Below are 27,913 nucleotides of genomic sequence, written 5' to 3' on the forward strand. Positions count from 1 at the left end.
GCTGACCCCCTCCCCCTCAAAAAAAAGCAGCTGATACCCAAATTCCTGCACAGGCTCCGTAACAGAACGGACTTTTATTTATTTTTTTTAAGAGAATTCATACAGCCACTGATTATACAGAGCCACTTCCCAGTACTTTTTTCTTTCCACTTAAGAAACTGGAATACACCACGAGGAGGAGGAGAATGCCAAAACAAGATTACCTGGGGTACAAATACACGCTTAATTGTTTGACACTTTATTGAATGCAAAGCGAGATTGAGCATCTTTGCCTTCGTTGCACACAGCTGAAGCAGGAGCTCAGGGAGGGGAAGACGGCACCGCTTTCCTCGGCAGGGAAGATGTGACCCCTGTAGTCCCGTCTTGTGGGAAGACTAACCCATGTTCTGTCGGTTGCCATAGCCCCTAGGATGGGTGTCCTTCCAGTCATCCCACTCCCGAGCTCTGCGCAGTGTTTGTTCATCATCCTCATCCTCCTCCTTTTGTTCCTGATCTTCCTGTTGCTGAGTACTTCTTTTGAGCTCTGCTGCAGTGGAAAAATGAGAAAGCAGGGGTGAGAAACTGAGGGAATGTCAGGGGGCCTCGGCTCCACTCTGAACACAACCACATACAATGAGAACAAGCAAGGCAGCTAGCTGCCTGCCCCAGAGCCAGCAGAGTTGCCGAGAATACTGCTGTTACTTAATACAGGACCTGTTAAATAATAGTTAAGGAACGATGATGCTCCGAGTGATCTTCACAAGAAAGCAAAAACAAACAAGCTGAATTCGCAGAATGAATTCCATTTTGGGAAAGATGTCTTGCTAAAAAGGCCAAACACCGCCCCTTCCCCCCCACCCCGCCCCTGCCATCCACACACAACAAAAACACCAACTGCCCAACAGAACCCCAGCAAGCCAAAAAGACTCAAAAAATATTTATGATTTAATGATTTGTGGTATGTCAGGAAGGAGGGACTGCAGCTGACTTTCCCCCTCCATCCAGCTCCTTTATTACAGCTATACATTTCTGTGCGTGCGTGTGTGTGTGTGTGTGTGTGAGAGAGAGAGAGAGAGAGAGAGAGAGAGAGAGAGAGAGAGAGAGAGAGAAATTGTAAATCACCGGGCAGTTGAACCTACTAGAAGAGTATCTGTGCTATTTGACACTTGTTTGGAACAGGTCTGAAGTCCAAATGGTGCTTGTTATGCGGTGTACACCCAAAAGAAATTAAACCAATTGTCACCTCCCTCTTTTGCATTAATTTCGTTTTCCTTTTGTGACGTAAAGGAGCATTTCCTGGCTACCCTGAGTTTGCCCATGAGAAAGAGACTTATTACTATGATAAAAAATGAAACAAATGGGGATCTGATCTCTTCCAACAGCTTACAAGCTTTGTGTTTTTTTTTTAACAATTTTTATTGTAAACAAAAGATACTGGAAACCACACACACACACACACAAATATATATGTATAATTTTTAAGTTTTTATAAGGAAGCTAGACGTTTGTAGTCTCCATCTGGGCCAAGAAATAGAGCTTCTGTACCTATCCCAAAGGCTTCTCCAGCAGCATCTTCCAAATGAGAACTGCTCCCCTTCTCCTCCCAAAATGTAACCACTATACCAACTTTTATAGTAGTAACTTCCTGAAGTTTATTATAGCTTTATGACCCAAGAGTGCATCCCTAGACGCCAGAGATGTCCATTTGTACCTTTTTTTACTCAATGATTTTTTAGTACAGAGTTGTGAAACCATCACCAATGAAAAACAATTTCCATTACCCCCAAAAGCTCCCTTGTGCCCACGTACTGTTGATTCCCATTTCTTCCCTCTCCCTAGCCCCTGGCTGCCAGCAAGCTACCTTCTGTCTCTTACAGACGTGCCTATTCTGGAAATTTCCTATTAATGGGATCAAACAATATATGGTCTTTGGCTCTGACTTTTTTCACTTAGCATAACGTTTTTAAGGTTAGTCTTGCTCATTTACAAATTTTGATATCTTTTTTTTTAAAACATCTTATTTATTTATTTGTCAGAGAGAGAGAGCACACAAGCAGGGGGAGCGGGAGAGGGAGAAGCAGATTCCCCGCTGAGCAGGGAGCCCGATACAGGACTCCAGCCCAGGACCCCGGGATCATGGCCTGAGCCGAAGGCAGACGCTTAACCCACTGAGCCACCCAGGCATCCCATTTTGATATCTTCTTAATCTACAGGCTCCAATCCCATCCCTTTCTTTCCTTACAAGTTATCTATCAAAGAAAACTGGAGCATTTGACCTGCTGAGTTTCCCCAAATCTGGATCTTGCTGACTGCATAGTTGTGCTGCAGTCCGACAGGGTCTTCTGTATTTCTGCCGACTGGCAAGTAGATACAGAGGCCTGATGTGACTCAGGGTTGATCCCTTTGGCATGACTCTAGCAGGGGCCGTGTTCCCTCATCAGGGGGCGCGTAACACCTGTGTCTCACGTGGTGCGATGTTAGCAGCTGATGATGCTTGATGCCTGGATTCACTGATTTTCTGGGGGTTTCAAAAAGTTGATACTCCTAATTTTAACGTTTCTTTTTTTATTAACTAGAATGCTTTTCCAAAGAGAGGCTTCCCCTCATCTACTACTATGTAGTTACCCAGGGAAAAAAAAGACAATATTGACGCTCGATTCTTTCACTTTACCACTTGTCAAGGTAATCAATGGGTTCCTTATCCTCTGAAACTGAACAATTTTTGTTTTTAAATATAATTATGACTCATGGATTTGATGGGTTTTAATCAACTGCAATGATTTCTAAAAAATATGTTTAAAATAAGCTTTTAAATTTTAGAATAGTTTTAAATTTATAGAAAAATTTTAGTAGTATGGAGTTCCTTTCTGTCTGTACCCGGTTTCCCCTATTATTAGCATCTTATACTACTTTTTCCCTGAGGTTTTACCTAATATCCTTTTTGGTTCCAGGATCCCATCCAGAATGGGACATTCTGGTCCTCTGTCTCTTTAGTCTCCTCTTGGCTGTGACAATTTCTCAGATATTCCTTGTTTTTGAGGACCTGGGCAGTCTGGGTGAGTACTCAGCAGGTATTTTGCAGAATGTCCCTTGATTTAGGGCTGCCTGATGGTTTTTCTTGTAATTAGACCCGGGGTTATGGGTTTTGGAAGAGAGTATCATAAAGGTTGAAGTGCCCTTCTTATCACATCAAATTAAGGCTACACACCGTCAACATCACTTCTCACTGCTGATGTTAACCTAGATCATCCGACTAAGGCAGTGTTTGTGAGATTCCCAACTGTGAAGTTAACTTCCCCCACCCCCCCCCAATTCCAAACTATCATCTTTGGAAGCAAGTCACTAAACAGCCCACACTTAAGGAGGAGTTATGCTCCACGTCCTTGAGACGGGAATATATACACAAATTATTTAGAATTTTTCTGTAGGGGAGCTTGGTCTCTTCTCCATTTATTTCTTTGATCATTTCTTTCTTTCACTATAGACCCATGGAGATTTATTTGATTTTTTGTAATGTAATCCAATACTGTTATTTTCCTGCTAGAATTCTTCCAGTTTGGGCCAGCAAGAGTTCTTTCAGCTGGGCTGTGTCCCCATTAACAGACTTAATTTTTTTTTTTTTTTTTTAGTGCTTGTTTTCTAGTACTAAAAGATGCTTCAGGCTCATCTTGTATATTCTCTGCCCCAGCCTAGAAGCAGCCATTTCCCTAAGGGACCCTGTTTTGTTTTGTTTAAGTTAGAGAATGGTATTAGAAACCCAGATGTGGGCTCTGGAAGTGCTCGTTGCTATTGACAATCACCCTTTTTGAAGCCAAACTGTCTCTGGCCAGTGGAAACATTTTCAAATTGGCTTCCGAGTCCTACTGCTATGACCCTAGTTATCTTTGAAAATTTCTTCCCTGTCTTTATAACAAGATGTTCCCAGCTCATCTTGTCTATTTTCCTGCCCTGGACTTGGAATTAGCTATTTCTCTAAGATATCCTGGTTTCTTCTAATGGGAATGGTATTTCAAGACCACAAGCTGTGTGTGTGTGTGTGTGTGTGTGTGTGTGTGTGTGTTTACTTTTCAATACAATTTCTCATGAGTTCCTATTCAGCACTACAGGTGTTTTATTTCTAACTTAAACTTTTTTCATCTGTATTTTTCCACACTAAAAGTCTTACTTCTCAAGGACAGAGGATGATAGAATTAGAATATCTCCTAACTGCTCACTTATATTATCTCACATTACACACAGTGTTGGAATAACACTAACATTTCCACCAATATAATTACTGAGAACAGTTCTTTTTTTCTTGCATATGCTTTCCCCAATTCTCCATTTTTAAAAATAGTTGTACTGTATCTACATTACCTGAGCACTGAGCAGATAAACACTACATACTCTACTCTCTCCCCTTTTAACCCCCCTTTTAGTCTTAGTTCTGCAAGTGACTAGTGCTCGCCACCAGTCCTTAGTTGATGTCTTTCTCATCATTTTGGTTGTCTGAAGCTCATTCTCTAGCAAATTTCTTAGGAGGGGATCATGACAACATTTCCTGAGCTCCTGTATGTTGATAAATGTCTGTACTTTTTATACTTAACAGTTTTACTATCATGTCCTTGGCTCACATTCCTCCCCTTGAGTATCTTAAATATATGTTACTCCGTTTTATTCTGGCATAAAGCACTGGTGTCACAAAAGTTGGAGGGTGATCTAGTTTTCTTTCCTTTATAAATCATCTGCTGTTTTTGCTGAAATGTCTGAGACATTTTTTTTTTTTCTTCTTTAAAGTCTAGTAATTTTACGACAGTGTGTCTTGTGGTTGGTCTCAGGTACATGGTATGCTTTATCAAAGTATATCTTTTTTTTTCTTTTTTTTTTTTAATTCCAGGAAAGTTTCCTTAACATTAGTTTTTAGCATTTATTCTTTTTCCTTGCTTTGGTTTTCTTCTGTAGATAATCCTATTATCCAAAAGTCAGATCTTCTTTGCTATCTTTAATACTTGCCACTTTTTCTCAAGTTGTGTTTATCTTTATTGCTTTTTTATTTAAAACATTTTCCCTTTTCCCTTAGCCAGGCATTTTCTGTAATGTTTACCCATTCTTGTTTTCTTCTGGTTTAGCTTTCACTTCCGAAATAATTCTTCTATCTCCCAAGTTGTCACATTTCTGTGTTTTATGAATCCCGCTTTATATTGTTTGTCCCTGTCTTACAGTTTTCTTAATGCCTACCAATTAATTTTTAAACAGTATGTAGTTTTTAGCAGTAAACATATTAACTTCATCCAATTTTTAAAAACAGTATATATTGTATGGTGACTAACATAATAAAATAAAATAAAAAATAAAAACAATATATATTTTAGATTTGTTGTTTTTTGAGTGTGTCCTTCTGGAATGCTTTCGATTCCCCCTTCCCCCCCACCCCTTCATAATCATTTTGTGTGGGATGTGACCTTGATAAATTTTGTGTTCAATTTTTCCACAGCATTATTGAGACATACTTCACATACCATAAAATTCACCCATTTAAAGTATACAGTTCAGCGGTTTTAGTATATTCAGAGCTGTGCAACCAGCACCACCATCTGTTGTTCATTCTTACGTGTAATAAGTTCTCCTGAACTTTTAGAAAGTACGGTTCAGGGCGGCTTTTCTAACTTCAGAGGCTCCCCTTCTGCTGTTTTTATGTCTGTTAAAGAAGTATGATGACTTGCTTCACTGGAGTTCTTGGCTCTGGTCCTCTTGTCCACTTTTATCTGAACCTCCCCTTTCCTCCTCCTTTATGGTCCCTGTTCTACTCAATGTCAATTCTATCCTTAGCAATTTCTCTTCAGTGTGGGACCCTGTTCCTGGAAGCAAGATCTGGTGGGTCTTTTTCAAGAGTTCATTAAAGATTGGACTTCTCCGTCTCTTTCAGACTCTGACCACAGGACCCTTGTACTCACCCAGTTTTTATTGCAGGGCAAAACCCCTCCCATTTCAACTGCTGCCCTTACACTGGACTGCCACACGGTGGAGGGAATGCCTGTTTGCTGTTTTGGAATTCTGCTGTTTGTCAGGTCTTTCAGGTGCGTCTGTCAACGCTTTCTGCTTTCTCCTACACCTATGCCAACCACTTGTTGACCTTGTGGCTACGAGTGACTTGCCCTTATCTGTTTTTATTTTGAAGTTCATGGGGATACGTTGTCACCTACTTTGTTGAAAATGTTGCCCAGGAGGGGTGCCCGGGTGGCTCAGTCAGTTAAGTGTCTGCCTTCGGCTCAGGTCATGATCCCGGGGTTCTGCAATCCAGCCCCGAGTTGGGCTTCCCTGCTCAGCAGGGAGCCTGCTTCTCCCCCTGCCTCTCCCCCTGCTTGTGCTCTCTCTCTCTCAAATAAATAAATAAAATCTTAAAGAAAAAGAAAAAAAGAAAACGTTGTCTATGAGTTTCTTTTTGTGTTATTACTGAAATATCCATGTAGACATATACACAAACGTAGCACAGCTTGATGAATTTCCACATCTGAACACAGCTATGTAATCAGTACTCAGATCAGACGCAAAACACTAACTCCACAGAAGTCCCCCTCAGGTCCACTTCCATTCATGATGCCCCACTAAGGGTGAACACTATACTGGCCTTTAAGCAGCCTGTACAAGTTCTGCCTGTCTGTGCACTTTATACGAATGGAATCATATAGTATATATTCTTGTGTGTCTGGCTTTTCTCACTCATAATTACGTCTGCAAAATTTCTGCTCTATGTGCCACAGATAGCTCAAGAACCAGAGGTAGTTTAACCTTATTGCTAAATAGTATTTTATTATGTGAACACACCCAGACTTCTTTATTCATTGTATTATGTACAGGCATTTGAGTAGGGTCCAGCTTGGGGTACTACACATGCTGCTGCCATGGACATTCTTGTACAAGCCTTCTGTGGATGTATGGTCTCATTACGCTTAGATATAAACCTAGGAGCACAGCTGCCAGGCCCCAAAGGCGCACCTACGTGCGACCTGCATGCATCACTACCACCAACACCCCTAGAGTCTCTACACCTTTTATTGTTTCCCTTCTTCACTTTACTTTGGGTTTATTCTGTTTTTGTTTTCCCCAACTTCTTAAGCTAGAACCTTAGGTAATTAACTCTACCTTTCTCTTTTTCCTAAGATTAAGGACTGAAAGTTACACATTTCCCTGTCAGCACGGCTTTAGTTGTACGCCCCAAATTTTAATCTATTTTCATTGTCATTCAGTTAAAAATATTTTCTCATTTTCTTTGTGATGTCTTTTTTGACCTGTGAGTTGTTTAGAAGTATGCTGTCTAATTTAAAAATATTTTGGGAACAAGACGAAGACGGAACCGAAGCCGGGCACAGGCCATGGACGCGGTCCCGCCGAGAGCCGAAGATGGCAGTGAACGTATATTCAACATCAGTCATCAGTGATAACCTAAGTCGACATGACATGCTGGCCTGGATCAATGAGTCTCTGCAGCTGAATCTGACAAAGATCGAACAGTTGTGCTCAGGGGCTGCCTACTGTCAGTTTATGGACATGCTGTTCCCTGGCTCCATTGCCTTGAAGAAAGTGAAATTCCAGGCTAAGCTAGAACATGAATACATCCAGAACTTCAAAATAGTACAAGCAGGTTTTAAGAGAATGGGTGTTGACAAAATAATTCCTGTGGACAAATTAGTAAAAGGAAAGTTTCAGGACAATTTTGAATTTGTTCAGTGGTTCAAGAAGTTTTTTGATGCAAACTATGATGGAAAAGACTATGACCCCGTAGCTGCCAGACAAGGTCAAGAAACTGCAGTGGCTCCCTCCCTTGTTGCTCCAGCTCTGAACAAACCGAAGAAACCTCTCAGCTCTAGCAGTGCAGCTCCACAGAGGCCCATTGCAACACACAGAACTACTGCAACCCCTAAGGCTGGCCCGGGTGTGGTGCGAAAGAATCCTGGTGTGGGCAACGGGGATGACGAAGCAGCTGAATTGATGCAGCAGGTCAATGTATTGAAACTTACCGTCGAAGACTTGGAGAAAGAAAGAGATTTCCACTTTGGAAAGCTAAGGAACATTGAATTGATTTGCCAGGAGAACGAAGGGGAAAACAACCCAGTATTGCAGAGGATCGTGGACATTCTGTATGCCACAGATGAAGGCTTTGTGATACCTGATGAAGGGGGACCACAGGAGGAACAAGACGAGTATTAATGGCCTGGACCAGCAGAGCAACATCCGAATTCTTCACTCCAAATCAGGTGCTTAACTGTAAAATACCCCCTTTTATTATTCTTAGAGGACTCACTGGTTTCTTTTCACAAGCAAACAGTACCTCTTCTTAAAGTGCACTTTGCAGAAGTTTCACCCCTTTTCCAATGAGTTTGAGTTAGGAGCTTTTACCCTGTAGCAGAGCAGTATTAACATCTAGTTGGGTCACCTAGAGAACAAAGAGGCTGACCATGGGGCTCACCGTGTGGACGCTGGTAACACTGATTGCTGGAGAAGGTGTTTTTTGGTTTTTTTTTTTTTTTAAATTTTATTTATTTGACAGAGATGGAGAAGGTGTTTTTATGTGATACTCTGAGGTGGAAACCTCAGTAGAGAAATGTAAAGACTGATTTGAATTTTAAGCTAATGTGAAATCTTGGCAGAGAACGTTTTAATAAATAAATGCCTTAAGAGTAAAAAAAAATATATATATTTTGAAGACTTCCTAGGTATGTCGTTACTGATTGCTAATTTAAGTCCATTGGGGTCAGAGAACATATTTAGTGTGATTTCAACCTCTGAAACTTTCTGAGACTTCTTTGATGGCCCAGAATATCGTCTTTCTTGGTGAATGTGCCATGTGCATTTGAAAAAAGGTGTATTTTGCGGTTGTTGGATATATTGTCCCATACATGTAGAACAGGTTAAGGTGGCTGCTGCTAGTGTTGTCCAGATCATCTACGTCCTCACTGATTTTCTGTCTAGTAATTCTTTCCATTAGAGCAAGAGAAGTATTACACTCTCCAACTATGACTGTAGATTTGCCTGTTTCTCCACTTAAGTCTGTCACTTTTTAATTCATGTAATTTAAAAAAGCTTATTAGACACAAACATGTTTCTCACTGCTAGCTCTTCCAGATAAACTGCTCCTTTTATTGGTATGAAATGCCCTTGTTTATATCCAGTAACACCTTCTGTCTTGAAGTCTATCTGATGTTCCTCTGGCTACTACAGCTTTCTTATGCTGACTGTCAGCATGGTATATCCTTTTTCATCTTTTCACTTTCAACCAATCTGTGCCTTTATAATTAAAATGCATCTCTTGCAGACAGCATGCAGCTGAGCCTGAAATCAATCTCTGATTTCTAATTTGGAGGTTTATTCCATTTACATTTAGGATAATTACTGATATGACTGGAATGGGATCTGCCATGCTGCTATTGGTTTTCTGTTCACCTCATCTGTTTTGTTTTGTTTTGTTTTTTGCCTCTCTATTCATTCTTGCTTGCTTTCTTCTTTTATTTTCTCTATTGACTTTATAAGCTTTGTCTCTTTGCCTTACTTTTTAAAGCGGGCTTTACTTTTTAAGAGTAGTTTTAGGTTCACAGTAAGACTGAATGGAATATACACAGTGTTGCCATATACTCCCTGCCCTCACAGAGGCATAGCTTCCCCCACTTCCAACATCCTGTACCAGAGTGGTACATTTGTTACAATCAATGAACCCACACTGACACACCAGTATTGTCCCAAGTCCACAGTAATTTACAACAGGATTCTTTCTTGGTGGTGTACATCCTGTGGGTTTGGAAAAATGTATATAATGACATGTATCTGCTGTTATACCATCATACAGAACAGTTTCACTGCCCTAAAAATCCTCTGTGCTCCACCTATTTGTCCCTCCTCCTCCTCTAAACCCCTGGCAGTCGCTGATCCGTTTACTGTCTCTCCAGGTTTGCCGTTTCCAGAAAGTCCTATAGTTGGAATCATGTAGCATGTAGCTTCCCAGATCAGCTTCTTTCACTTAATAATCTGTATCTAAGGTTTTTCCATGTCTTTTTATTCCGTGTCTTTTTATGGCTTGATACTTTTTTTTTTTTAGCATTGAATACTATTCTATTGTCTGGACGTACCACACTTTATCCATTCAACCTACTGAGGACATCTTGGTTGCTTCAAGTTTTGGCAATTATGAATAAAGCTGCCATAACCACCCGTGTGCAGGATTTTGTGTAGACCTCAGTTTTCAACTCATTTGGGTAAACATCAAGGAGCAGGACTGCTGGATTGTATGGTAAGAGAATGTTTAGTTTTGTAAGAAACTGTCTTCCAAAGTGGCTGTATCACTTGGCATCGTGATCAGCAGTGAATTAGAGTCCCTGTTGCTCCATTTCCATACCAGCAGTTGGTGTTGTCGGTGTTTGGCATTCTGGCCATTCTTACATGGGCGTAGTGGTATCACTGTTGTTTTAATCTGCAATTCCCTAATGACATGTGATGTTGAGCTTCTTTTCATACGCTTATTTGCCCTCTGTAGATCTCTGGGTGAGGTGTCTATTCAGGTCTTCTGCCTATTTTTCAATTGCGGCTGTCTGTTTCCTTATTGTTGAGTTTTAAGAATTCTTTGTATGTTTCGGATAAGAGTCTTTTATCAGATGTGTCTTTGGTAAATATTTTCTGCCAGTCTGTGGCTTGTCTTCTTATTCTCTTGATGCATTATTTTTTAAAAAGATTTTATTTATTTATTTATTTATTGGGGGGGGAGGGAGTGTGAGCAGGGGGAGGGGCAGAGGGAGAGGGAGGACCCCAAGCAGAGGACATGAGCCTGACACAGGCCTTGATCTCATGATCCTGAAATCATGACCTGAGCTGAAATCAAGAGTTGGACACTCAACCGACTGAGCCACCCAGGCACCCCTTGATGCATTATTTTTTAAGTGGTTGCTCTAGGTAATACAATATTCCTTCCTAACTTTCCAGTCTACTTAAGAGTTAATATTGAACCATGTGGGAGGCAGCCTCAAAGATGGACCCCAACTATCTCAGCCTCCTGGTAGTCATGCTTTTATGGAGTCCCCTCCCATACTATGTGACCAACAGAATATGGCAGAAGTCAGGATGTTACTTCCAATGCTAGATTATAAAAGATACTGGGGCTTCTATCCTGATCATTCTCACTCAGATCATTCACTCTGGGTGAAAGGAAGCTCCTAGCTGTGAGCGACCCCATTGAGGGATCCACAAGGGGAGGCCTCCTGCCAATAGCCACATGAATGAGCCAATGAGCTGGAAGCAGATCCTCCAGCCTCAGTCAAGCTGTCAGAAGACTGCTGCCCCAGCTGACAGCTTGACTGCGACCTTAAGAGCTCCTAAGCCAGAATCACCCAGTGAAGTTGATCCTGGATTCCTCACCCTCAGAAAATATGTGACAATAAATGTTTATTAAGTTGCAACATCTTGGAGTAATTTGTTACACAGCAATAGATATTCCGTACCACTTTCCATAAAACAAGAGAAGCTCCCCAAAAATGGTTCCATCTAGTCCACGTTTTTGCTATGGCTGTCATATGTATTACATCTACATACAGTATAATCCCCACGGGACGATATTATAATTTTTGCCTGAAGAAGCTATACGTAGTTCATTCCCTCAGCCTAAGGAACTTCCTTCAGAATTTCTTGTAATGCCAGTTTCCTGGTGAAGAATTCCTTCAGCTTTATCTGAAAATGTCTTAATTATGCCTTCATTTTTTTAATGGATATTTTCACTGGGTATAAAAGTCTGGGGTGACAGGTCTTCTCCCCTCCCCCAACACTTATGAGATGTTGTTCCACTGTCTCTGGCTCCCACTGTTTCTAATGGGAAGTCAGAAACAACTCATATCACTGTTCTTCTAAGTGTAATGTGTACTTTATCCCTGGCTGCTTTCAAGATTTTCTTTTTCTTTGGTTTTCAGCAGTTTGACTACGATGTGCCTATGCGTGGTTTTCTTTGCATTTAACTTGCTTGGGGCTTGATTATTCTGAATCTGCAAATTTGTGTTTCACTGATTTAGGGAACATTTCAGCCATCATTTCTTCAATTTTTTTTCCTGGCCCCTTCTCTTTCTCTCTCTCTTTTCCTACTGGTATTTCAATTGTACATATGATAGAACTTCTTACCTTATTCCACAGGTCACAGAGGCTCTGTTTCACTGTTTTCCAATTTTTTGTTTTTCAGACTGTCTAATTGGTACTGGTCTATCTTTGAGTTAAATGACACTTTCTTCTGCCACTGCCAACTTGCTATTAAGCTCATCTAATGGGTTTCCAAACTTGAGATATTGTATTTTTCAGTTTCAGAATTTTTTATGTATACTTCCTACTTTGCTGCTGCTATTCCTCTTTTTTCCTTGTTTCTTTTTTTGAGCAAGAAAATAAAATCTTTATTTTCAGTTATTACCCACCAATAAGACAAAGTTAGGTTCACAGTTCTAGCTCCTAACTCAAAGTGAACTAGGAGGCAAATTTACATCCATCAGATACAACTTTTTGAAGTTCAGGCTCTCTTGAGAGCTTGTAACATACCAGATATTGCTGGATTCTCTAGTGACAGACTGCCAGCAATGGCTGACACTAAGTAGAACTTGTGAAGTGTTTTTAATAGGAGGTGTTTTCTAATTGTTGCTAAAAATTAAGGTTTATAAACACGTTACATGTCCAGAAACAAGTTAAGATACTTGTAAGTCTACCCACAATGATTTAGGAATGTGTATGTTGTAATCTCAAGAGGGGTCAACAGTCCACATGGACTAAAATAATACTTGCCTCGGGGTAGCAGGTATGTTTGTAAATATGAAATTATATTACACATTACCTCCTGAGATTTCTTTGCATTCATTACAGGCATATTTTCCCCTCTACCCTTGAGCATGCAAATAAGCTGCTTTAAAGTCCTTGTCTGTGAATTTCAACATCTGCATCATCTAGTGTTGGTCTCCACTGACTGCTTTTCCTCTTGAGTGTCTAAGTCACGTTTTCCTATTTTTCTTTCCCCCATATGTATAGTGGTTTAGGATTAAACCCCAGACTTTGTGAATTTTATGTTGTAGAGACTCTGAATTCTGTTTCTTTCCTCTAAAGAGTACTGATTTTTCATTTTAGCAGGCAGTTCATTCGTCTAGAACCAAAATTCCAAATTCTCTTTCCTCTGCATTGGGCAGCAGCTGAATCCTCCATTCACTTATTTTAGCCCTAGCTAGGATGCTTGGAGTCCATCCCGGGCACGCACAGCTTAGGTGTCAGCCTGAGATTTAGGCGAGGTGTATATAGAGAATCAGGGCTCCTCTTCCGTGGTTCTCTCCTTTATGGGATATCGTCTCATTTCTCTCATTTCTTAACCAGTAAGACTGTATGTTTCTAAGTTTCACCTACCCCCACATCACCATGACTGCAGATTCCCAATGGGTGAAAAGCTGTAAGAAACAGGCAACCCTTCCAAATGACCACTCTTCTCTTCTCTGTGCTAGAGTGGAAATAGCCCTGGAATTGGGAATTTTAAGACCCGAATTCAAATTCTAGCCTGGCCACTTTCTAGCTTTGTTGACTTTGTGTAAGTCAGTTCTCAGACACCATTTCCTCATCCTAATATGGGGATAAGAATGCTTGCTTCACAGGGCTGTTAAGAGGATCAAATGCGATAATACACAAGATAAGGAAACAGAGGCTCAGAGGGGCTAGATGATGTCCTATCTATTAAGTGGCAGGAATAATTGGTTACCCCAGGTCTGTCTATCCTTTTTCTAATATACCATATTGCTTCCATCTTCATAATGGCCACCCTCTCCACCTTTTCCTTCCAAAGATGCCTCCAAGTATATACCATGATCTAATTGCCAAGTTGGGCACCAAGAATACAGTTAAGTCAAAGACCCTGCCCTCAAGAAATTCCAACCATTCCCTTCTTCTAAGTGTTGACTGCCCTCCAGCCTGTGTCTGCTCTTGGTCATTCTCTAGTTCCTTTGGGTAGTTGTTTTAATTTCTTCAGTTTGTAACTGTTATCTGTGGGAGGGATTGGCCTTGGTACAACCTACTCTGCCATTACCAGAAGTGGAACTGCCCTCCATGGGACTTTGGCTTTTTGTATCTAGCTGCTTAGTCTGCTAAGCAGGACATCTGGAAGGATTCCAAAATCATGCAGCCGCTGCTTCCATCCTCCCAGAATCATCTGCTATTTATCTTAACAATAAATAAAACAAGAAATACCGGCTAGGGCACCTGGGTGGCTCAGATGGTTAAGCGTCTGCCTTCGGCTCAGGTCATGATCCCAGGGTCCTGGGATCGAGTCCCGCATCAGGCTCCCTGCTCAGCGGGGAGCCTGCTTCTCCCTCTGCCTCTCTCTCTCTCTGTCTCTTATGAATAAATAAATAAAATCTTAAAAAAAAAAAAAAGGAAATACCGCCTAGAATCTTTGTCCAGATTACTTCCGCTCCTAAAGGGTAACAGTACTTGGTCGGAATTTAATGCTAGTGAGCAAGGAACCAAGAATATAACTACTTTCCTCCTACCCCTTCATACCTGGTGGTGTCTTGGCTATGCCCTGATCTGGTAATGCTCCGTATTTCCGATGCTGATCGTACCAGTCATTCACCGTCATAGATGCCAGACTTGGATAACCAGCTCCAAATACTCTGCAAGAATCACATTACATTTAGAACACTAAACATAAATAGCACTACTAAAAAGCCTCTTCTCTTTAGTGACAAAACCTGTCTCTGTTTCATCCTTGTTCCCCTGCCCAGGTATCTTCTGAGGAGTTGTGTAAACTCCTGTGAGGATATGTAAAAAGAGGCATCCAGGAAGGTGCATTAAAGCCAAGAGCTTTCATGAGAAGATAAATAGCTCAGGATCATCACCCAGAAGGCAATCCCAGAGGCCAATGTCCCACAAAGCAGTGATGACAACGTGGAAGGGGTCTTTATAGTTGGTGGGTCTAAAAGGTACACAGAGGAAGGAGACTTTCCTGCCACCCTATGGAAAAGCATCTCAAGAACTCAGAATTAAATCCTAAGTAGGCAAATATGTCCTTCTGAGGATTGTTGCTGAAGGCAATAATGGGAAACAACTGAAGTAGGCAATTCTCCATTAGATTCCTTTCCTCTTTCTGATTTATTTATTTTTGTTGGTTTTCTTTTGGGCCTATTCTTAAGCTTGAGTTTGTGAGAGAAATGTCTGATGAAAAGAGACATATAGAAAGTATTAGAGATAACATCCCTCTGATGAAAGAACAGCCATCACAGGAGAGGACGTGGCCTTTTAACAATGCCCATTCTGTCCATTACTCATGCACTGCAATTGAGCCATAAAAGCAGGGGGCCTACAAAGGCAACCCACTTTTTAGTACTACCTACTTGGCTTGGGCCACATTCCGAGTGAGAACGAAGGGTTTCATTGGAGGCCTGTCCTGACGAGGTGAATGAGAAGTTGATGCCTGGAAAGGAAATTAAGTTATCAGAAGTGCATTTTTGCCATTCTGCCTACCCCATTATGAAGGCTCTTAAGTTTTCAGGTGCTTGAAAAGCCCTGGATTCAAACTTTGCCTGCTCCCTATCTCTCAGTCTCTCAGAGATAGCAGCAGAATAGTAATGGCAGAGGCTGTTGAGCTCTCCTGAGGAGGCCAGAGTACCCTGCTGAATGAAAAGGAGGAGAAAGCTCTCCCAGAAATCATCTCACCAAAAGTAAAAAATTTCCTTGGCTTTATAATCTTCCCCTCCAAAGAAGGAGATTCCAAAGGCTTTTTCCATGGTCCAGCTAAATCCCTTGAGCTGAATCTGAAGTCCCTTTCCTCAGCCTGGCCTTGAGTGCTAAAGCAGAATCATTAAGACCCTTCTTCTAAAACCCCCTTCCGATGTAACTATGCAATTAATTGTCAAGAACCCATCTAGGTTTTTAGAAGAGGGTGTTCCTAAAGGCAAGGGGGAAAGAATGTGTTGTTAGTTTTCATATAGTGGTGTATAGAAATGTTTGAAGGAACCTTGGCTATCCAGGGGCATGAGGAAACGAAAGTATGATCAGAGAAAAGGTGTTCACTTGGTTGTAGGTTCATCACTTCCAGAGCCAATCCCCATACCAAATAAGAGAGCATTAAACAACAACAACAACGAACAGGGCAGGGGAGGACCCAGAAGAGTCCAGCCTCAAAATGCCCGAAAGCCATTCACCTAGATATGCTCTAGGGGCCTTATGGCCTTAGAATACTAATTGCTTATTCTTGGATCCTTTAACAGGAGGAGCGAGGTTGATGTTACCCGGAGGCCTAAGCTCCTGGGCTAATTAGTACAAATCAAATTAGGAAGAGGTCTCTCTGAGGACTTAAATAAATGCCTGTGGCAAGCTGATAAATTCAACTCAATCCATGTTTGTATCCTGAACCAAAAAGTAAGTGGCAGCAGAGCCTAATCTTCTGAAGCAGCAGCTCCAAAACAGGGTGATGATTTTCAAAGACAGCCAAAGCTGTGTCACACCAGGTTTTCTTTATCAGTATACCCAACATTTTGTGTATGGAAAAGTCCTTCTGTGTCTCATACTTGGGGGATCTAAGGGTGTGAGAGTGCATCACTGTGTAAGGTTAAATTCGGATTCCTCCTCCCAACCTAAATATATTCCCGATCGTTCCTTTTATCTTCTTCTTTCTACTCTGTTCTCTCCCTCCTCCAGTGCCACTTTCCCTCTCCATTCCCATCCCTTTCCTCTTTCTCCTTTGGTTATTATAGTCAAGCACAGATTTTAAAGGCCCACCTTCCTATGCATTCCTTCAGCACTTAGGACGTCTCACAGCCCAAACCAATTTAGGTCACAAAATTACACATGGCTAGAAGTGTGTTACAGGTCAGAGAGCACTGGGGAACACTACTGCAAGCTAGAGAGAAGGCTACCCTAGTGAACCTTCAGCCGTCCTCCACTAAGCTTAATGAGGACAATGATTTTAGGGAGACTTAAAAAGGATTTTAATTCGATCGTTCTCCTGTAGAACATTCCAATCTCTTGACAGTAGCTTCTTGAGCTATATGATAGGCAGCGACCAGGCTTACCTCTGTTGAGGAGTCTTTTTCTCTCAGGATCTTCATCTCCTGGTCAATGCTCTCAATCTCTTCCAAGCTGATACCAATCCACCTTCGAAGGTGAAGGAGGTAATATTCACGAACACGCTCATCATCTGCTTGACCACTTTCCACAGCAGATTTCAGTGCAGACAACCTATGCTCCAATTCCTTCTTCTGCTTGTATCTGTTCCACAGAAAAGCATTGCCCATGAAGTTAAAAATAAAGAGGTATTCCTTCAAAGAGGCCACAATAAGAGTTTACCTTTGCCAAGTGACCAGGCGGTAAGTATGCCGGTTTCCATTTTGGCAAAAATACAGATTCTATACCCCCGAACTCATCACCAAGGCTGCAAGTCCTCAAGAGTGCCAAGGCAAGGAAGGGATCAGCTGGGGCTGTGAAATACCTTCTGAAGCCAGAAAAATACAGAAGTAACCTGATCTGAGCAACTCCTCCCATCATCTGTAGAGAGGGGAGTCCTGCAATAATTTTAGTATGCCAACCCTTACTAAGTTGGATACTTAGTATCAATGTCCATTGGGGAACTGCCACTTCAAAGAGTCACAGAATCTTAGGGGTTGTTTACCTGCCACCGACACATGGATTCCTTGGGAAATAGCCTAAAAAAAGTGGTCATCTCTTCTTCTCTTCTGGGCAAAACAATCTTAGCTCTTCTGGCTCATCCTTTTACTAAGGGAATCATATTGTTTGAATCAAGGAAACACTCTCTTTTATCGTATTTTTCTCAAGGACAAGGTGCTATATACTACGTGCTTTTATTTGTACGATCATATTTTTTTTAAAGTAAGCTTTACACCCAACATGGGGCTTGAACTCATGACCCTGAGATCAAGAGTCACATGCTCTACTGACCGAGCCAGCCAGGTGTCCCCTGACTCATCCCAATATAAAGACTCACAACCATCCTGCCTGCCTTTTCCAGGATGCATTCATTCATTTGAAAAGTATTTACTAAGTACCTATTATGGGACAGGCACTGTTCTCAGTGCTGGACACACAGCGGTGTACACAAGAAAGTCCTTGCTCTCCTGAAGCTCTCGTTCTAGTGGAAACTAACAAAAAGAGACGATGAATCGGGTGGTGATAAGTGCCATGAAGAAGCAAAAAGCAAGGTAAAGTGGACAGAATGATGGCACAGAAGCAGAAGTGCTATTATATACAAGGTGATCAGGAGGAGGCGACGTTGGAGCAAAGACTTCAATCAGGAAGCAAGCCATGCCAATATCTGAAAGAGGGTTCTCGGGGGAAAAAAAGAAATGTGATGGTCCTGGAGTGGGAGAGAGCTTGGCTTGAAGTGTTTGAGAAATAGAAAGTAGGACAGTGTGGCTGGCATGGAGCGAAGAAGAATGACAGTAAATGAGGTAAGAGAGGTAGCCAGGGATACAATTTGTAGAACCCTGTAGGCTGTAAGACCCCAAATATCAAATACCATGATATTTTGAGACAGGAAAGCCACTGGAAGCTTTTGAATAGAATACTTGATATGAATAGAGTGACATGAAAACTTTTTTTATATGGGCCACTCTGGCTGTTGTGTGGAGTGCAGACTGTGGGGGGGGAGGGAGGCAAGGATGGAAGCGGAGAAATCAATTAAGAGGATACTGCTACAATCTAGATGAGAGACAGTGACTTGAAATAGGGAGGTGGGGAGATGTGGATGTATTTAAAATATAAAACAGATGTATTGGATGTAAGGGCTTGAGAGAGAGAGAGAGGAGTCAAGGAAAAGTTCCACAATTTCCAAGAGAAGTCTTTTGAAATACCTATGACTGGAACCCCACTCTAGATCTCCAGAATCAGATGCTCCTCTGCAGGTGTTCACCGGAATCTGGAGTTTTTTTTTTTGTTTTTAAGATTTTATTTATTTATTTGACAGAGAGCACAAGCAGGGGGAGCTGCAGGCAGAGGGAGAGGGAGCTGCAGGCAGAGGGAGAGGGAGAGGCAGACTCCCCGCCGAGCAGGGAGCCCGACGTGATGCTCGAACCCAGAACCCCGGGATCATGACCTGAGCCGAAGGCAGACGCTTATCCGGCTGAGCCACCCAGGCGCCCCCGAATCTGGAGTTCTTAACCTGAGGTCCACGGATAGAGTCTGGGGGGAGGGGGGCCTTGAATTCCCTGAAATTTTATGCAGAATTCTACTTTTTTTTTGGCCTGGGAGAGGTCTGTAGTTTTTATCAGATTACCAACAAGGTCTATGACCCATGAAAAGTCAAGAACCACTGCTCTGGAGACATTCTTTATTATACCAACTTTTTAGGCTCTTCTGATCCTTTGACCCAACACGTGAAACAGTTTATATGGTGTTACAAATAACCGTCACAACACCATCATCAGTAGCCTCTGAGCAAAACACCACAAAGATAAACTCCTAGCTCACAAATGGTATTATAGATATCACTTGAGAACGTTTAATTCTGGTCCCACTCCTATCCCAGCCCTCTTTCCTGGCTGTACCTACAGCAGGAAAGAAACCCTACCAGGGCCTTAGAGTGTATAAAATCCAAGGTAAATTCTGGGTCAGTCTACCGGTCCTTTGAATAAGGTTCTTGTGCTTCCTTTCCCATTCTCTGCACGCTTGCGGTCTAACCCCATTCATGGACTGCTTCTTCACTTCCTCGCTCCTGTCATCTTTGAAACTTTAGCTCCTCCACTCCTGCTTTTTTTTAGGCCAGTGTTTTTTAAACCTTTTGGTCTTAGCCGAAGAACCCTTTCTTCTTAATGAGAACTTATTTGGAACTCCCATAAGTAATAAACAGGTCAAAATCCACCTTGGTTAAATCAGAGGGCTCCCAACATCGCCCCTACCCAGGCATTGGGGTGGATTCTTAGAGCTCCAAGGAACAGATTGAAAACCACTGTCCTAGACCTTTCATTACTGTTCTCGATTTCCCATGGTGAGCCATTACATGAAAACACTCCCTACCACCTTAGAATCCCCAACGCCGGGGCGCCTGGGTAGCTCAGTCGTTGGGCGTCTGCCTTCAGCTCGGGTCATGATCCCAGGGTCCTGGGATCGAGCCCCGCATCGGGCTCCCTGCTCCGCGGGAAGCCTGCTTCTCCCTCTCCCACTCCCCCTGCTTGTGTTTCCTCTCTCGCTGTGTCTCTCTCTGTCAAATAAATAAAATCTTTAAAAAAAAAAAAAAAAAAGAATCCCCAACGCCTGTCACCCTTCTGACTCTGGACAACTTTCCCCATTCCCTTTTTCTGTTCTCAAGCTGCTGCAGAGAGCTAACGAATTATAAATTTGTGTCAAATGAGTCAACAACAGATTCAAATGATCAAACTTTGGCCGAGCGGTCGGTCACTCGTGCTCAGCTCTCCTTCTGTTCATCTTTTGTGGATTCCACGCCACCATCACACTCACCAGATGGCCAACCGACAAGAGAATTCAATGTCCCTCTTTACCTTAAAATCTCTGTAGTTTCACCCTTCCTCGTCTTTAAGGAGCTAACGCTGTCTTTACCAGGGCAAGGTCTTTACCATTCCACTTTTGCTATCGATCCTGTCCCTACCCACATCTTGCCAGGCCTCACTCTGTCAATCATCGGGCCATCAGCAAGCAGTTACAACTTTTCACTCTACTGGTGCCTTTCCCCTATCCTAGAGAACACCTTCCCTCAATCCATGTTCTATCCTTTCAAATGACCACTCTTCTCTTTTCTGTGCTATAGTGGAGAGAACTGGGAATTTGAAGACCCGAGTTTAAATCCTAGCCTGGACGCTTGTGAGGTGTGTAACTTTGGAGAAGTAAAATTCTCATAACCCATTTCCTTAGGTCTAAAATAGAGATAAGAAGATCTGCTTCCTGGGGTTAAGAGGATCAAATGGAACAATACACATGAAAGTACTTCATACGCAGCAACAGAATGCAGATACTGTCAGGGGATGGGAAGAAGGAGGCCAGGAAGGGCTAGGCGATGCCCCATATCTATTAAGTGGAGGAAACAGGATTGGCCACTCCAGGTCCATCTGACTGCAAAGTCCAGGCTTTATGTGCAACACCATATTGCTTCCATTTTTCTGATGAACACTACCTGGTCCTCCCAAGATGCTTCAAGTACCTACCATGATCCACTTACTGGGCTGGGTCCCAAGATACAATGATACAATTAGGATACTAAAGATGCAATGAGTCCAGGTCTCTGACCTTTAGTCTAGAGAATGACAGTTACACTGTGATAAGTAACACAAACTAAGTGCTACCGTATCTTGGAGAGGGCTTGACAGGGAGAAATTTCAAAGAGTACAAGACATTTGCTGTCTCTCTTCTCCAGGCTTTTATAAGCACCTTGTTGAGTCTCTGACCTCTGATTGCTCTTTCCTTCCTCTTTCTTCTCCCTTAACTTGCCCCAAGATTTTATCCTTGGCTTTTTTTTCTCTACATATTTTTCCTCAGCAATCCATATCCACCAAAGCTCCTAAAGATTTAGCACTAGCCAACAGTCTCCTAAGTTTTAGTTACATTTCCATCTGTCTATGGATATGTACCCAATTGTGACTTCAGAATCTAAGTTCAGTAAGTAGAACACCAGACTCATTGCTTACCCAGCTTCTACTTCTCTGTTTCTGTCACAAGAATGGAGGTGCAGTTACTCCAACACACTCACGCTCTCATAGATGGGAATCAGAGTAGAGAGGATATGTGAAGAAGATGTCCATCGACAGATGAATGGATAAAGAAGAGGTGGTGTATATATATACAATGGAGTATTATGCAGCCATCAAAAGGAATGAGACCTTGCCATTTGCAACGACGTGGATGGAACTGGAGGGTATTATGCTGAGCGAAATAAGTCAATCAGAGAAAGACATGTATCATATGACCTCACTGATATGAAGAATTCTTAATCTCAGGAAACAAACTCAGGGTTGCTGGAGTGGTGGGGGGTGGGAGGGATGGGGTGGCTGGGTGATAGACATTGGGGAGGGTATGTGCTATGGTGAGCGCTGTGAATTGTGTAAGACTGATGAATCACAGACCTGTACCCCTGAAACAAATAGTACATTGTATGTTAAAAAAAAAAAAAAAAAGGAAGAAGATAGCAGGAGGGGAAGAATGAAGGGAGGGAAATCGGAGGGGGAGACGAACCATGAGAGACTATGGACTCTGAAAAACAAACTGAGGGTTCTAGAGGGGAGGGGGTCGGGGGGATGGGTTAGCCTGGTGATGGGTATTAAGGAGGGCACGTTCTGCATGGAGCACTGGGTGTTATATGCAAACAATGAATCATGGAACACTACATCAAACACTAACGATGTAATGTATGGTGCTTAACAAAATGATCCCCCCCCCCAAAAAAGAAATGGGTTTTGAGAGAGGATATACCATTTAGGTGCTTTATGTAGGATGGCCTCAGTACGTAAAGTCGTGACGTGGGGGAGGAGGAAGGACTTACAGAAAATCATAAAGGATCTCAACAATGCGTTTTCTAATCATATCAATGCTTCTTGCAAAAGCAATATCTTTGACAGCTGTCACTTCATTTTTATCTCTTTTCCCAGCTGAAGTACTATTATGACATGGTAATTTGTCTTTCTGCCTCTCTCTTCCCTTTCAGGATTCTACACACATCACCTCCTTCTGCAGACCTCTGACCATAGTACTCTCTGCTTCTGCCAAACGACTCCTCTGCATGCCCTGTACATACCTCAAGTTACCCTGCCGTGGGCTGTGGCGCGTTATTCCTCCTGCTTGTCAACAATAAATGATTCTCAAGCACCTCCTATGTGCCAGGCCCTGTGCTAGGCATACCACAGTGAACAAGACAGAAACAGCTCCTGCCCTCAAGGAGTATACATTCCAGGAGAGGAGAGAGACAAAGCCCAGGAAGACAGAAAAATGAAGAGCACTTCATGCAAAGAGAACATGTACCAAGACTGTAGAAGGAGGGAGCTGCGTCTGTACAAAGGACTGAAAGAAGGCAACTGTGGCTAGAATCTAGTGAACAAGGTAAGACTGAAGAGAAGCAGGTGCCAGATTGTGCAGGGCCTTGGAGTTGGTGGTCTGGCTCTCCCAGGTGAAGTGCTAGTGGCCCACACTGAGGTAGGACAGTGGAGGTCCAGAGAAACAGGACATCAGATTCATTCTGTAGCTAGAACTGGCAGGCCTTGCTGGTGGACCGGATGTGGAGAGTCAGAAGGGAGGAACCGAGGCTGACTCCTAGCTTCCGGCTTAAACACCTTGGTGAATGGTGGTGCCACTCACTGAGATGGTGAAGACCTGGGTGTGGGGGCACACTGGGGGTTAAAAAGCCAAGGGTTCAATTTAGGCCATGTTAAGTTTGAGACGTCTGTGAAACATCCATGCAGGGTGTTGGAAGGATGAGTCTGAGGGTCAGGAAAGGTCTGGGCTAGTGATGTAAATGTGGGATCCATTAGCATAAAGATAACACTATTATCTTGTCTGGCAGACATTTAAAAAAAAAATGTTCAAAGACCAAGCTTTCTAGCCAAAGAAATGCAAATAAAAACAATGAGATACCTTTTTTGGTTTTCCCAATTGGCTTTTCTAAGTGTTAACATCTAAGACCAGGGCAGTGGGATATATTCTAAAACTCTGTTGTTGTGGATAGCAATGTTGCTACCATCAAGAGTCTTAAAATATTCAAACCCTTTGATCTAGTCACTGGTCCTTCTAGAAATCTATCCTACGGAAACAGTGACAGATGCAGTTAAAGATGTCTGTTCATAATACTACTTAGAAGAGCAAAAACAAAAACAAATAAAAGAAGACCCCAACCTATACATAGTCTAAGTATTTGACAGTAAAAGATTAGTCTGAATAATGATGGTACAACTATGGGATGGAAAATTATGCAACCATTAAATAGCATGGTTTCAAGAGACATGGGGAAATGTTCACAATATAATGTTAGGTTTGAAAAGGATAAAAAAACTATATATATACAGTATTATTCCCAACTTATTAACTATAATAACTATGTATCTGGAAGGAAATACACCAGGAGGTTAACAAAGATCATCTCCGAGTGCTAGGACTGAGGCCTTTTTAATTAAAAAAATACTGTTTTTCCAACTTTCTACAATGACTATTATTACTTTTACATTCAGGAAAATCTGTGATTTCTGTTTTTAAGCACAATTCAAGGCTCATCTCACATGCATTACATGCTGAAACCTCGTCCTCATCCCTCCTGCTCACTCCCTGGTCTTTCTCTACAACCCTGTATCTCTATGGCATTTACAGTCCTCTTTTGGGGTGTACTATAATTATCTGGATACCAAACTCACTGTTTAAACTACCTGTTACACGCCAGTGGGCTGCTCCCATCTTCTTACAAAAGACAGGATGCTGAATTCCACTTCCTATCACCCTATCCCATTTCCTCAAAAATTATTCACTGTCACAAACTAACCCTGAACCATACTTCATTATTCTTTTACAGACCATTACCACCTGAAATTCCATTATTATTTACCAGCTTATTGTCTGTCTCCTCCACCAAAATAAAAGCTTCATGAGGGCATGGATTTCATCTGGTTCTCCATTACTTAGAACAGTTCCTGGCCCACAAGAAAGGCTCAATACATATTTGCCATATGAATGAATCGATTTTCGGCTCTTTAGCCCAGACCTCTCCCCTGAGCCACACACTACCAGATCCATCTACGTGGATGACTCCTGGACACCTTAAATGCAACATGGCTCAATACTGAATTCATATGCTCTCCTATCCCGATTTGTTCTTCCTCTTCTATTCCCCATCTTAATGAGTTCCACAAGCCATGCGCCTATGACAGACACATGGACATCTTCCTTGTTGCCTCCGTCTACCCCACCTCCCAGAACTAACTGATCACCAGGTTTTCTGCAGATTCAACCCTTCTAAATAAATATATCCCCCTCATCTCTTCTGCCATTGCCGTAGTGAGGCCTCATCACTTGTGACCTAACTCCGTCACACTGCTTCCTAACTGCTGTCACTGTGCGCTAGTCAAAATGCAAACATGACAACGCTTCTCTTTACAAAACCCCAAAACCAAAAACCTCCAGTGGAACCCAGTCACCAACCAAAGTTTAGGTTCTTTAGCATGGCCTACTAGTAAATGACATTCATATAGTATTAACTATGCGCCAGATGCTGTGCTGTTTTATGTGCTCTTTTTTATGTTTCTTAATCCTACAAGACAGGTACCCTTATTACTTGCACGTGATTTCACACGAGGAATCCTGAGGCTCAGAGAGGCTAAATGAGTTGCCCAAAGTCCACTGGCTTATACGTAAAGCTGGGTCTCAAACCCAGGCCTCTGCCTCCACAACCTGTAGTCAGCAGCGAAGACAGAACAATAGCTGACTTTGAGTACTTACTGCATCCGCCACTGTGCTAAGTGCTTTTTGCGTATTTCTTTTTTCATCTTCAAAACTACTTTATGAAGAAAGACCTATTATTATCCAATTTTTACAGCCGGGGAAATTAAGGCACCAAGAGATTAAGCAACTTACCCAAAGTGAGAGCGATTAAATGGTGGAACTGGGATTCAAATCCCTCCCCAAGTTCTTAGCAGGAGGGCTGTTCCTTCACCTTCCTCACATCCCAAGCTCTCCTTGGTCCGGACCCCACAACATTCTTCAGCATCATTCCTTCCCCTTCTCCACCCACCCCCCTTCATGTTCCAGCATCATCTAATCGCTTGTTTCCCCACCCCAGCACTGTGCTCTTCAATGCCCCTGTGGCTTCACTAACACTACTAGCTCTGCTGGCTAATGCCCTCCTTTCCTCTTCCTCCAAATAATATTCCTATTCATCCTTAAACAACTCGCCACGGGAGCCATCTATTCCAGGGAGCCTTCTCCTCTCTCCTGCTCCCTCTTTGGTCAGGTTTCCTTTCTGTCTGCTCTCACAGTACCCGTGCATTTCTCTATCATATCATTTTATATTGCTACTTTGCTTCTATACCTCTTTTCCTCACCAGACTATATCCTCCTCCAAGGTGGAGACCACCCATACTTATTTGAGCTCCCCCACTCAGTTTGTATCTCCAGTGCCTACAGTAGCTCCTAGACACTGTGAGCACTCATTCCATGTTTTTTTAAGACTGAGAGTAAGCAACTTGTTCAAGGTCACACGATGGAGCTGTGCTAGGACTAAGATTAGTTCAGGATGTTACACACCTGATCCATTACTCTGTTTGAACAAAACTTCTCACTCAGGGGATGATCAATGGATTATAGCTACAAGATGTCGTGCCGTTCTGAGATATCTACCCCACTGTACATATGAATAATGCTATGCTGTGATGTGGGAAAAAACGGGGAGACACTATGCTAACCTACATTCTGTTGTTGGCAACCACAGGGTAGCAGGGGTCTGAAGGTTAGGTATGACCGTCTCAACAAAAGCAGGGGCTTCTTGAAAAACTCAAGAGAGTTGACTCTCATCAGGTCCTAATGCTCAATAGGAACCAAAAGAGTGACAGACACCACTGTTCCCCTCCCCGCCCCCCAAAACATGCCCCCCGCCCCAACAGCACTGCCATTGGGCAGTCCTCAAATTATAGCTATTGACCCACCTCTCTATTTTAGCCTGTCTTTGAGATGCCATATCAGCGAGGCTAGGATAGGCCATGGAGGAACTAGCAGTGTTATCAGTTGAGTTGTTCTTGGCTTTGGGCAGCTCAAACTCTGCCACATGATAGTACTGGCACTGAATTAAGTAGTTTAAAAAGTGTTCTCGAGCCCACTGCAAATGATCTAGACGCTTGCTGGGGTTGACTTGTTTCATGGTGAGCGCTCCTTGAAATGCTGGCACCATCAGGTACTTCAGGTCGGTGGAAGCAATCTCTTCCAAATCTTCATTTCGGCTGGAAAGAGCAAAAAGGAGGCTGTGAAGCCTGGACGGGCATTCGCCCTTGCTTCCTGGGGGAGGGGAGGGGAGGGCTGAGGTGGGTGTGTGGAGGGAGAAGGCGGGAGGAATGAAAGTGGCTGGCCGCTCACACCCAGTGCCTATGCAAACAGCCAACACTAGGGAGCACAGACGTGGGATATCAACCATCTCGAAGGCAGGTGGAGAATGTAAACAATGTACATAAGATCGCAGTGGGAGGTAGGAATAAAAGGTTCCTAGGCCTTCTGAAAGGGTCTCCTCCACCCAGGCTCAATGGCTCCACCCCTGGTAACCATTATTACCTCCATTCTCAACCGTTAGTACCCTGTCCCCCATTACCTGAACAATTCGAGCTGCGATAACATTTCGGCAGCCTTCTTAAGGAGGTCTAGTCCCTTGACCACCTTTTCCTGGATCGCTCGGGAACCGGTGGGTTCAGTCGCTACTTCCACGTCGTCTAGAAGCTGTTTGCTGGTTTCGAACAGCTCGGGGAGCCGCGGCAGCAGTAACTCGTCTTCAGCTGTTGCCATCTTGGGGGAGGGAGGAAGGCGGAAGACCTCACTTCCGGGGTCAAAGGCAAACTTGGTAAAGAAGAGCGCGGCGAGCGGGAACGAAACCGGAAGGAGCGCCGTATTGGTCCCGTCGCTCCATTGTTACCAAAGCGGCAAAGGACTTCCGGAAGCCGCTGGTCGCCGACCCTGGCAACCGATTCCACAGACTCAGTTTTGCAGGCTGCTGCCTGTCGCAAGTAGTAGGCATCCGCTGCAAGCAAGCGAGCATGCAGGCACAGCCCTGCGTGCTGTTTTATTGCGGGTCGCTCCTCGTCGCCGACGCCGGGCTGGGAAGTTCCGTGGGCTCTGAGCTTAGCCCCCGGCCGGACCAGCTTGAATTCGGAGCGGGCGCGGGCACGCCGAGGGAGCCGGCCAGGCGCGCGCCTTAGCTCGCGAGGCGCCCCCTCGCTTGAGGGGCCGGGGCCGCCACAGGCTCCCAGCCGCCACGCCCCTCCCCGGCTGCGGTCCC

General features: G+C 43.1%; 2 protein-coding genes across 3 annotated transcripts; one reads left to right on the plus strand and one right to left on the minus strand.

Moving 5' to 3' along the window:
• Positions 1–46: 46 nt before the first annotated feature.
• IGBP1 (immunoglobulin binding protein 1) lies at positions 47–27,913 on the minus strand. 2 transcript variants are annotated; one of them, XM_032393854.1, is made up of 6 exons: positions 27,233–27,913; positions 26,580–26,870; positions 17,016–17,211; positions 15,336–15,415; positions 14,503–14,615; positions 47–523 (listed from the first exon to the last, which is right to left on the minus strand). In XM_032393854.1, exons 1-6 carry the CDS (start codon positions 27,421–27,423, stop codon positions 375–377), a joined length of 1,020 nt encoding a protein of 339 aa, XP_032249745.1. In that variant the 5' UTR covers positions 27,424–27,913; the 3' UTR covers positions 47–374. The 2 variants fall into 2 exon arrangements, with proteins under 2 accessions (XP_032249745.1, XP_032249744.1); XM_032393853.1 differs by having other exon boundaries at positions 47–526; positions 27,233–27,905.
• Positions 6,847–9,983, plus strand: LOC116625366 (microtubule-associated protein RP/EB family member 1-like). The gene is made up of 2 exons (XM_032393855.1): positions 6,847–8,460; positions 8,518–9,983. The coding sequence occupies exon 1, from the start codon at positions 7,234–7,236 to the stop codon at positions 8,164–8,166; it is 933 nt and encodes a 310-aa protein (XP_032249746.1). The 5' UTR covers positions 6,847–7,233; the 3' UTR covers positions 8,167–8,460; positions 8,518–9,983.

Source organism: Phoca vitulina, unplaced genomic scaffold (genome assembly GCF_004348235.1).
Source record: "Phoca vitulina isolate PV1807 unplaced genomic scaffold, GSC_HSeal_1.0 scaffold77, whole genome shotgun sequence".
Lineage (NCBI taxonomy): Eukaryota > Metazoa > Chordata > Mammalia > Carnivora > Phocidae > Phoca > Phoca vitulina.